This window comes from Alosa alosa, chromosome 20 (assembly GCF_017589495.1).
Source record: "Alosa alosa isolate M-15738 ecotype Scorff River chromosome 20, AALO_Geno_1.1, whole genome shotgun sequence".
NCBI classification, from domain to species: Eukaryota; Metazoa; Chordata; class Actinopteri; order Clupeiformes; family Clupeidae; genus Alosa; species Alosa alosa.
In genome coordinates this window covers 5,956,507-5,969,006 of record NC_063208.1, presented here as the reverse complement: position 1 = coordinate 5,969,006, position 12,500 = coordinate 5,956,507, and the positions used below count along the sequence as shown (strand labels likewise).

The 12,500-nt window shown below is 43.3% G+C and overlaps 1 protein-coding gene across 1 annotated transcript in view; it reads right to left on the bottom strand.

The window, feature by feature from the left end:
- Positions 1-12,500, bottom strand: part of adgrb2 (adhesion G protein-coupled receptor B2) — a 345,858-nt gene that overhangs the window by 159,488 nt on the left and 173,870 nt on the right. Inside the window, 1 exon segment of the mRNA XM_048230149.1 lies at positions 9,502-9,666. Within this exon segment, the coding sequence (XP_048086106.1) occupies positions 9,502-9,666 (165 nt within the window).

Sequence of the window (12,500 nt, the reverse complement as noted above, 5' to 3'; positions counted from 1 at the left end):
ACATACAGCTCTAGATCTATAAATCTCAATATCTATATATCCCAACATGTCTACATCTCTATACAACTATGTATACAGCTCTAAATCTATACATCTCAATATCTATATATCCCAACATGTCTACATCTCTATACAACTATGTACATACAGCTCTAGATCTATACATCTCAATATCTATATATCCCAACATGTCTACATCTCTATACAACTATGTACATACAGCTCTAGATCTATACATCTCAATATCTATATATCCCAACATGTCTACATCTCTATACAATATGTACACATACAGCTCTAGATCTATACATCTCAGCCATCTATATATCCCAACATGTCTACATCTCTATACAACTATGTACATACAGCTCTAGATCTGCTGTCTCAATGTCTATATCCCAACATGTCTACATCTCTGCCACCCAACTATGTACATACGGCTCTAGATCTATACATCTCAATATCTATATATCCCAACATGTCTACATCTCTATACAACTATGTACATACAGCTCTAGATCTATACATCTCAATATCTATATATCCCAACATGTCTACATCTCTATACAACTATGTACATACAGCTCTAGATCTATACATCTCAATATCTATATATCCCAACATGTCTACATCTCTATACAACTCTGTACATACAGCTCTAGATCTATACATCTAATATATCCTCCTGGGAACCAAGAAAAAAAAGTGTCCAACAATTTCTTTTTTTTGTGATTTCCTTTCCATTTAGGATTAAAAAAACATAAAAATAGACAAAAATGCTTTTAGTGGTATTAAATTAAGGGTAAACTTAACCAAATATAAGGGAAAATGTTATTTATCCTTCTAGACTACTTTATTTGCCTTTTTGGACAGTTGTATTCTTTTTTCTGGATTGTTCATTTCATTTTCATGTTTTCTTTCATCTGCGATAATTCATTTTTGGTCTTACTCTTCCTGCTATCTTCTTGAGGCACAGGTTCATAGTCCTCATCTCTGTTTTACTCACTCATCCCCTGAGAGCTCCAAATCTGACCCCCCTCATTCATCCTATCCAAATGATCTCCTAAATTTCCCTAAAAATGGTGTCCATTATAATGGACATTCATAAAGTCACTATTATTTCAGAGAGAGAGAGAAAAGACAGAAGACTGACATTAAACCACCAGATGACAAATACCACACAAGAAGAAAACTGTGCCGATCTCCTCCGAAACTTATCATTACTGTCAAACCATGTCTTTTTGACATTGTTCCTCTTGTAGGATGGGACACGGACTCTGCTGCTCCCGCTGAGTCTGATCAATGCATCCGGAGATCCCCCAGCATCGGTCCTGTGACAGTGACAGTCCACTTTCTAGTGGATATCATGAGTAACTGTTCAGTGCATATTCACTCTTCTCTTGTTATTTCTAGTGGATATCATGGCTTGTGTGTGTGTGTGTGTGTGTGTGTGTGTGTGCATATTCACTAGACTTGAAGTCAAGACCGCCTAAACCGAGACCAAGACATTACCAAGACCAGAGGGTATCAAGACCGAGACCGAGACGAGACCAAGACCAAGACCAAAAAAAAAAAAAAAAACAGCTAGTGAGCTAGTGTTACACCATAACTTGCATCAATTGAATAAGAGCAGCATACTGGGGTAAGAGGTTCAGTCCCAGTTTAAATTAAATTTAAGAAGGTATTGTTTCAACTACAGACAGAACAATGCAGTGACAGAGCATGTCATGAATGTGTGTGACTGTGAGCTCACTCACTGTAAATGCATTTTGCAGAATGCTTCTTTCTTGCCCCTGGACTGCAAATTTCTTTATGTTCCGTGAATGCAAATTTAATGATTTTGGAATTCGCTGACATTAGTATTACTAGGTCTGACTGAGACTGACAGCTCACGGCAGAAACCTTAGCGTTTAGGTGCTTTGGCTACACTAAGCGTCTTTTGATTGGATGAGCGCCAGTTTCTTAATCACAACAAAATACATGTATGTCATTGATTGGTTGCATTTTGAAAGGTTGCATTTGAAGGGTGAAAGGCAGAAATAATTTACTGTTAAATTATAGAATCTTATGTTTTTGTGTCATGGACATTATTTGTTGCAAATCTCCCGACCACTATGTGGAGCCTGAGACCCATAAGACCAAGACAATGAGACCAAGACAAGACCGAGGGATCGAGACCAAGACAAAACCAAGACCAAAGACGGTCGAGACTGTGACAAGACCGAGACCACATAAAAGTGTGTGTGTGTGTGTGTGTGTGTGTGTGTGTGTGTGTGTGTGTGTGTGTGTGTGTGTGTGTGTGTGCAGGGAGACAGATCAGTCGGGAGTTCGAGTTTTAGGGCGGTTGATTGTTGTTTAAATAAATAATAATGTTGTTTAAATGAATAATAATCCCTCTTCTACTTCACTACTCTACAAAAAACAAAGACAGACAGACAAGTGGGCATCTACGTGTTAGGTGCTTGGCTCAAACTGTTGCCGAAGAAGACTGACATTGAGAAACGGAGACTGTCTGTGTGTGTGTGTGTGCGTCTGTGTGTCTGTGTGTGTGTGCGTATGTGTGTGTGTGTGTGTGTGTGTGTGTGTGAGTGTGTGCGCGTATGTGTGTGTGTGTGTGCGTGTGTGTGTGTGTGTGTGTGTGTGTGTGTGTGTGTGTGTGAGTGTGTATGCGTGCCTTGTATTGTGTATATACAGTATGTGAAAGTAAGTATACAGAAATTCCACACCTCTCTCTCAATCATAGTTGTGACTAAAAATATCACTATCAAATCTGTGTGTCACAGACTTGACTTGGACTTGAGCCTCCTCTCTCTCTCTCTCTCTCTCTCTCTCTTTCCCCTTCTCCTCTCTCTCTCTCTCTCTCTCCCATACACACACACACACACACACACACACACACACACACACACACACACACACAAGCAAATTGCATGTTAGTCCGGCCCGTGGCTCTGAGTGACGGGGGGCGATGTAGAGCTGAGTATGAGGATGGCAAAATGGGGCCACGCATGAGCGCCTCTGGATGGGCAAGGACAGGTGGAGGGGCCAGCTCCCTGACAGGCTTTAATCACCATCAATCAAAATCCGCCCCACTGGATTGGCCAATGTGTTCATTCTGGCGCCCCTCGCGATGAGACACAATCACTGTGATTCACTGTCAATTTGGGAGACCCTCCCCCTTGACGGGGGGGATAATAACACAGCCTCCGCCCAGGGAGATTGGTTAAATTGGTGTCAAATTGAAATGTAATACTCAAATGATTTATTGCTTATTTATGCTTGGTGAATACTGATCTCTCCCTCTCTCTCTCTTTCTCTCTCTCTCTGTGTGTGGATGCAATGAAGTATGTCAAAAAGAGTGAGAGAGGTATGAGAGGCTATGAAACCATCTAAAGCATTAGTGTCCAGGCCCACTGCACAAACACCATGTGGACTCTAAAGCATTTGGTTTTCAAGTGTTTGATCAGATGAAGAACTCACCCATATCTATGGCCCATTATTACCAATGGCAAGAAGAATCACCTGTACTGCATTATGGGTGACAAGAAAATATTTAATAAAATGTCCATAAAGAATATTGTGTTTGTTTCTCTAATGCAGGCCCCTGCTATGGGACAAACCGCAGAGTGACCAAGCTGTTTAGTTTATCTGATAGCGCTCTCACTCATATCAGAGGTGCTCTGTTATCGGTGTTCTTGGCAGAGGTTTGCCGTATTGAGAAATCACCACCCCCTCCCTTTACAGTACTCCCTTTACTCTCCAAACACACACACACACACACACACACACACACACACACACACACACACATGTCGTTTCGACTGGTAGGGACGTTTATTTTTTGTACACGTGAGGGATTATTAGCGGAATAACAACTCTTGAACTCATTCCTTAAAGCTACAGCAACACCAGGGTGAAATAAGAACGCTGTGGCCCTCCTGTCCTACCTGATGGTGACAGGTTTGTACTTTCCCACAACACAGGTATCTGAGTAATCAGATATGTCCTGGAAAACATGATGTCTACAATTTCTAAAAATGACTAATCAATGTCCCTGGACTTTATTTTATGCCAAAAATGTCTTAAACAATGAGCAACTGAGGCATATAGAAGAGGGCGTCTCAGGAGGGACACTCACACACTTCTTCTAGCACTACTACTACTACTACCACAATAACTACTACTGTTACTACTACTGTGCAAGACAGTCAGAGCGTAATAAGTATGAGGGCCATCATCCCACTGCTGGTGCTGCTGTTCTCCATGTGTGGAGCTCAAACCCAGAGCACCCAGACTGAAGTTCAGACAGAGAGGCAGAGCACTGGGGCTACTGCTGCTGCGGTCACTACCCAGCTGGACGTCTCTGCTGAGCTCAGGGAACTCAGGACGAATGACGAACCTGAAGATGGAAAATGACGCCCAACAGACAGAGCTGGCCATACTGAAAATTAGACTGGACACCACTGACACTGACATGGAGCACGTGAAGGAAGACAATGCAGACCAAGTCACAGAGCTGACCACTATGAAGACTGAAGTGATGAACCTGAAGATGGAAACTGCAGCACAAGAGACCAGACTGTCTGCCATTGAGACTGAGGGGATGAATCTGGAGAAAGAGATCACAGAGCAACCCAAGGTGGCATTGTCAGCAGCTCTGAGTATTTCAGGATACATAGAGGCTGGGAATACTGACCTGAACTTGGTCTTCACTAAAATCATCACCAACGTTGGACAGGCCTACAGTAGCACAACAGGCTTCTTCACAGCTCCAGTCAAGGGAGTCTACTACTTCAGATTCACTGTCAGGGATAACCTAGACACACGCCATATCAGGATGCTTAAGAATGCAGAGCAGATCATGTATTTGTGGGAGAGTGATGTTGATGGACACCCCTCCTATCTATCCAGTGGTCTGACTCTGCAGCTGGAGGAGGGAGATGAAGTTAACATGAAAGTCCCTAGAGACCGCAGGCTCTATGATGATGCTAATAACTACAGCACCTTCAGCAGCTTCCTCCTCTTTCCTCTGTGAATGGAGCACACTGCTCAACATGATGCTGATGCTACATGATGATGATGATGAGCACATTGAATAACCCCTGTGTCTGACATGTGCTATAGAAATACAGTTGTCTTGCCTTGCCTGGATGCTGACAGGTCATAAATAAAGTACAAATGATTAAAAGCAAACACATACTGTTCTTTTTATTTTTTTGCTAGGTATTGTGTGTGAGTGTGGAAACTGAGGATTTTGACAAATCATTATATTACCTTTGATTATCAGCAAAAAAAACAAAAAAACAACACACACACACACACATATAGGCAGCGCTAGGCTATTTTTAGGGGTGCTCAAGCACCCCCCAAATATCATCTCAGCATCCCTGAATAATAAGGTAATTGCGATTTTCTGAAATCATTTAGTGCTCAAACCGTATTACTTTTGCAAACCTAATATTAACGATGGAATAGGATAAATGATGACAGGCTCAGTTGTAGCCAACAGCCTTATTTCCTGAACAAGCATAGGCTATGCCACTGATTGGTGCGCGCCTCAGGTTGCTTCAGTCTACTACGCAGATAACTTTGGGGAACGGACAGTTGTCAGAGTAGGCTACTTTCTACCACTGAAAAGCTATGGATAATGGATTGAAAGTGAAATACAATCGAATGAACACATTAACGTAGCCAAGGCCAGCCTTTCTCAAACTTCTTTGTTCTGGGGCCCAGTCATGTCAGGCTTTAGGGTTGCGGCCTACGACCCCTCCCAAAACACACACATTATATGGATAGATAGACAGATAGATAGATAGATAAAGAAATACATGTAACACTTTACTTGACGGGTGAGTTCATAACACATTCATAGCAGCTGTCATAAACTGTACATAAAGCATTCATAACTGTTTCATGAGACATGACTCAACATTCATACCAAACCTTTCATGAATGTGGAAGACAGAACGACAACAACTTGTCAAAATAAATGTCCAAAGTCACAAAGCAGCATTGCCGTTTTTGGTCCAAACCTCTTACCTGATCACGTCACATCTGAGTCAATGGGCTACTCCAGTGCCAAAAAGACAAAACATGGTAAAGCAAATAATTTTTGTTTCATAAAAATGTACTTGATTTATGATGTAACCTTTGCAGATGATTTCTCATCATTTGCTACTGGGAATGTCCAACCGTTCCAGGTTACACAAATAGGCTACGGGTCAGCTGAATGTTGGCTAGTTTATGTCCCAGTATTAAACTCAGTGATTATGAATACTTCACAACTTGTATAGTAAAGTGACATTCGATGTAGACTTCATAAGAAATTCATGCAATATTTACAAAGGCTGGAGAGATTAAATTAATGGTATCCAGGTTACACAAATATGATGTTGGACTTTAATTTTGACAAGTTGTCGTCGTTCTGTCTTCCACATTCATGAAAGGTTTGGTATGAATGTTGAGTCATGTCTCATGAAACAGTCATGAATGCTTTATGTGCAGTTTATGACAGCTGCTATGAATGTGTTATGAACTCACCCGTCAAGTAAAGTGTTACCGAAATACATATAGTGTTATTAGTTATTATTATTTATTATACGGCTCTTCACAATGCAAGTAGAATGCTCCATTGACACACACACACACACACACACACACACACACACACACACACATAGGCCTATACGTAATGCAAGTAGAATGCTCCATTGACACACACACACACACACACACACACACACACACACACACACACACACATAGGCCTATACGTAATGCAAGTAGAATGCTCCATTGACACACACACACACATAGGCCTATACGTAATGCAAGTAGAATGCTCCATTGACACACACACACACACACATAGGCCTATACGTAATGCAAGTAGAATGCTCCATTGACACACACACACACATAGGCCTATACGTAATGCAAGTAGAATGCTCCATTGACACACACACACACACACACACATAGGCCTATACGTAATGCAAGTAGAATGCTCCATTGACACACACACACACATAGGCCTATACGTAATGCAAGTAGAATGCTCCATTGACACACACACACACATAGGCCTATACGTAATGCAAGTAGAATGCTCCATTGACACACACACACACATAGGCCTATACGTAATGCAAGTAGAATGCTCCATTGACACACACACACACATAGGCCTATACGTAATGCAAGTAGAATGCTCCATTGACACACACACACACATAGGCCTATACGTAATGCAAGTAGAATGCTCCATTGACACACACACACACATAGGCCTATACGTAATGCAAGTAGAATGCTCCATTGACACACACACACACATAGGCCTATACGTAATGCAAGTAGAATGCTCCATTGACACACACACACACACACACACATAGGCCTATACGTAATGCAAGTAGAATGCTCCATTGACACACACACACACACACATAGGCCTATACGTAATGCAAGTAGAATGCTCCATTGACACACACACACACACACACACATAGGCCTATACGTAATGCAAGTAGAATGCTCCATTGACACACACACACACATAGGCCTATACGTAATGCAAGTAGAATGCTCCATTGACACACACACACACACACACACACACACACATAGGCCTATACGTAATGCAAGTAGAATGCTCCATTGACACACACACACACATAGGCCTATACGTAATGCAAGTAGAATGCTCCATTGACACACACACACACATAGGCCTATACGTAATGCAAGTAGAATGCTCCATTGACACACACACACACACACACACATAGGCCTATACGTAATGCAAGTAGAATGCTCCATTGACACACACACACACATAGGCCTATACGTAATGCAAGTAGAATGCTCCATTGACACACACACACACACACACATAGGCCTATACGTAATGCAAGTAGAATGCTCCATTGACACACACACACACATAGGCCTATACGTAATGCAAGTAGAATGCTCCATTGACACACACACACACACACATAGGCCTATACGTAATGCAAGTAGAATGCTCCATTGACACACACACACACACATAGGCCTATACGTAATGCAAGTAGAATGCTCCATTGACACACACACACACATAGGCCTATACGTAATGCAAGTAGAATGCTCCATTGACACACACACACACATAGGCCTATACGTAATGCAAGTAGAATGCTCCATTGACACACACACACACACATAGGCCTATACGTAATGCAAGTAGAATGCTCCATTGACACACACACACACACACACACATAGGCCTATACGTAATGCAAGTAGAATGCTCCATTGACACACACACACACATAGGCCTATACGTAATGCAAGTAGAATGCTCCATTGACACACACACACACATAGGCCTATACGTAATGCAAGTAGAATGCTCCATTGACACACACACACACACACATAGGCCTATACGTAATGCAAGTAGAATGCTCCATTGACACACACACACACATAGGCCTATACGTAATGCAAGTAGAATGCTCCATTGACACACACACACACATAGGCCTATACGTAATGCAACCTAAACCTAACCTCTAATCCTAACCCTAATTCCAACCCTAACCCTAAACCTAACCCTAATCTAATCCTAACTTGTTAGGACAAAAACCGAATGACACTTAAGCGTTATGTCATACATTTTTATGACTTGTTTATGACATGTTCATGACAGTGTCATGTCACTCTTATGTCGATACTGTCAAGTAAAGTGTAACCCTAACGGTATATAGATTGACAGCCAGACACCATGGTGAGAGAAGATAGATAGATAGATAGATAGATAGATAGATAGATACTTTATTGATCCCCAGGGGGAAATTCAAGGCAAGAAGCCGGCAGCAACGTGATAGTTATGCCCTATGGATTTGTGGACTAAAAGTGGACTCTTAGATCTGATTAAACGTTAGGGCCACTAAAGAATATAATTATGTATTGAACCAATGAAATACAGTTCATTTCAGGCTACAAGTGTCAGAAACTGCATTTGGTGTGGTTTCAGCATGATTGCTAAGTGGTATTGATTGGTGGGTTGAAGTCATGGGGATAATCAGATGGCTTACATATGGTGTGGCTAAGAAGCTATGATGGGACTGCTACGGCATATGGATTGTCAGAGTGATAGAGAATCATGTGGAATGACTTTTCAAAGACAGAAGATAAATATAGTATGACTTGTGTGTCACATGGATAGGCGGATTGAGAGAATCATGTGGATCGACTGTCACTTATATGTTACATGGATTGGTGGACTGAAAGAGACTCGTGTGGATTGACTGTCAGGCAAAGTAGATACAAATAGTATGATCTGGTAAACATGGCATTTTGTGAGGTGGCATATGACCTGGTACACAGGTTGAGAGCAGAGGTGGCATATGATCTGGTATACATGGCAATTGTGTGAGGTGGCATATGATCTGGTATACATGGCAATTGTGTGAGGTGGCATATGGTGAGTGGCATGGAGATGGTACTGACCCGGGCACACGGCTATATTGCAGAGTTTGGACTGCACCTCTGGGCCCCTGCAGGTGGCGCTAGCCTCCAGGGGCTCCACACAGCTCCGGCTTCGAGTCCGAGACCCGCGGCCGCACGTGGCCGAACACAGGCTCCATGCTGACCAGTCTTCCCACAGACCCTGGACTACACACACACACACACACACACACACACACACACACACACACACACACACACACACACACACACACAATGGCGAAATGAGGAGAGATGGCAGGAGGCGGGGCATGACTCATACCAGGAACCAATCATTATCATTGTTGTCCTTCCCCCTGTCCAATCACAAGTCAGGAAAGAGAAACAGAAACAGAACCCAAAAACCTCCATGATGAAGACCAACCGGAGCAGGCACCAGGAGATGGAGTCGGGGTGGTGGCCATGGGGGGAGAGAGAGAGAAGGAGAGTGAAAGAGAGAAATAGAGAAATGGATAGAGAGAGAGAGAGAGTGAGAGAGAGAGAGAAAGAGAAAGAGAAAGAGAAAGAGAGAGAAATAGAGAAACAGGTAGAGAGAGAGAGGAAATAGAGATAAAGAGGGAGAGAAACAGAGAGATAGAGAGAGAGAGAAAGAGAGCAAGAGAGAGAAAGAGAGAGAGAGAGAAAGAGAGAAAGAGAGAGAGCAAGAGAGAGAGAAAGAGAGAGAGAAAGAGACATCACAGATGATGCTTTGGGATGGACCTTCTTTCCTGCACAGACATTAATCACATGATCAAAGCAGCTTTAGGGAACCCAGCGCTGTTGACCCTTCGGTACCTGAGCGCTATCTCCTCTGTCCTCACACTCCAGACAACCACACACACTGACCAAGAGCGCCCACACACACACTGACCAAGAGTGCCCACACACACTGACCCACAATTGCACACACTTCATATCTTCCACAGCATGCGGGTGAAATGACATGAGAAGTTGGAGCTCCGTAGCTGCCGGTCATGCAATACAACAGTAGCCAGTGGACGCTGGTGCCCGCATGCAGACAACCATCACGAGTGAGCGTTAGTGTGTCACATCCACAACACGTCAACAGGTTAACGTTACCCTTCAGAGTGAGCGTTAGTGTGTCACATCCACAACACGTATACAGGTTAACGCTACCCTTCAGAGTGAGCGTTTGAGTGCCACATCCACAACACGTCTACAGGTTAACGTTACCCTTCAGAGTGAGCGTTTGAGTGCCACATCCACAACACGTCTACAGGTTAACGTTACCCTTCAGTCCACTCAGGTCAACTGGGGCAGGTTGAGCATGAGCTTATGATTGACAGGGTGAATTAGGAGATACCGGGCAAGTTAGTATGAGAGAGACTGGTATTGCCTGAATACAAACAAACAAACAAACACACAAACAAACAAACAAAGAAACAAACAAACAAATGCACAAACAAACAAACAAAGACACACAAACAAACAAACAGCTCCAAATGAACCTCTAAGTGTCAGCTTCCTCTGGAGATGAAAAATGAAGCTCATATGCTCCAGACAAATAAACTCATGGTGCTATCACAGTCAATGCACCTCTGCACACACAAAACTACAGGTGAGTGGGAGTACAGCGAGAGAGAGAGAGAGAGAGAGAGAGAGAGGGAGAGAGAGAGAGAGAGAGAGAGAGAGAAGAGAGAGTAGGAGAGAGAGAGAGAGTGCAAAATCCATTATAGCATCCTCTACAGGGGATCGGACAGGTTTCTCTTAGTTGTCATGCCAACCACATACAATGAGAAAACAAGACAGAGCCTGCAAAGATAGACATGGGGAAGGATATGTGGACATATACACACACACACACACACACACACACACACACACACACAGTAATGTGAGGAGGAGAGTGAGGTGAGCTATTTGAGAAGGAGAATGTGGAGTGTCAGTGACTAGGAGGGCAGGACGAGGCGACACAAACGGACGAAGCGTCACAAACGGACGTCACAAACGGACGAAGCGCCAAAAACGGACAAGACGTCACAAACGGACAAGACGTCACAAACGGACGAGACGTCACAAACGGACGAAGCGCCAAAAACGGACGAAGCAACACAAACGGACACAATTTTTTTTCTCACAGAGGAGGAACGCAGTGCGCCATCAGAGAGAAAAACTGAGTAAGGAATGAGAAGACAAGGATCACTTGAGGGAGAGGTACAGAGAAGGAGACAGAAAGAGAGAGAGATGGAGAGAGGAGACAAAAATAGAGAGAGATAGAGAGAGACATAGATAAGATGGGACAGTAGAGCTTTGGAATGCTAAAACAGGCAAAGAATGACATGAGAAATCCAGCTTCTGAAGCGAAAGAACACTTAGCAGGACAGAGAGCAGAGGAGAGAGAGAGGGATAGAGAGATAGAGAGAAAGAGGTAAAAAGAGAGATGGAGTGAAAGAGAGTGAAAGAAGCGGATGAGAGATGTGATGAGATTTTTTCTCTCTCTGGTTTGAAAAAGAGCGGAGCGCTCCAGAGATTGGAGGCCTGTTTCGTGTTGAGCGCCGTCTGCGCCGTGAATTATGGATGCGGCTGAATAATTGATTTCAGCTCTGTAGTGCAAAGCTCAAAGGGGACACTGCTGCACTACGCGTGGGCCAGCCAGCGCTCGGCACACACCAACACACACACACACACACCCACACACACACACACACACACACACACACACACACACACACACACACACACACACACACACACCACACACACACACACACACACACACACACACACACACACACACACACACACCAAGACACACACACCAACACACACACACACACACACACACACACACATATGGGACGATGAGAGGGGAGGAGAATAACAAGCCAAATCAATCTGCGCCCAGAAATATTTACATTTTTCAGGAGAATGAACAATCACGCCCTCCGTCTCAAATGAAAAGAAGAGAAGTGAATAGGGGAAATGCACCAGGCGCTATTCCACTCGTAATTAAATCACTTTCTGACAAACCGCACAATTAA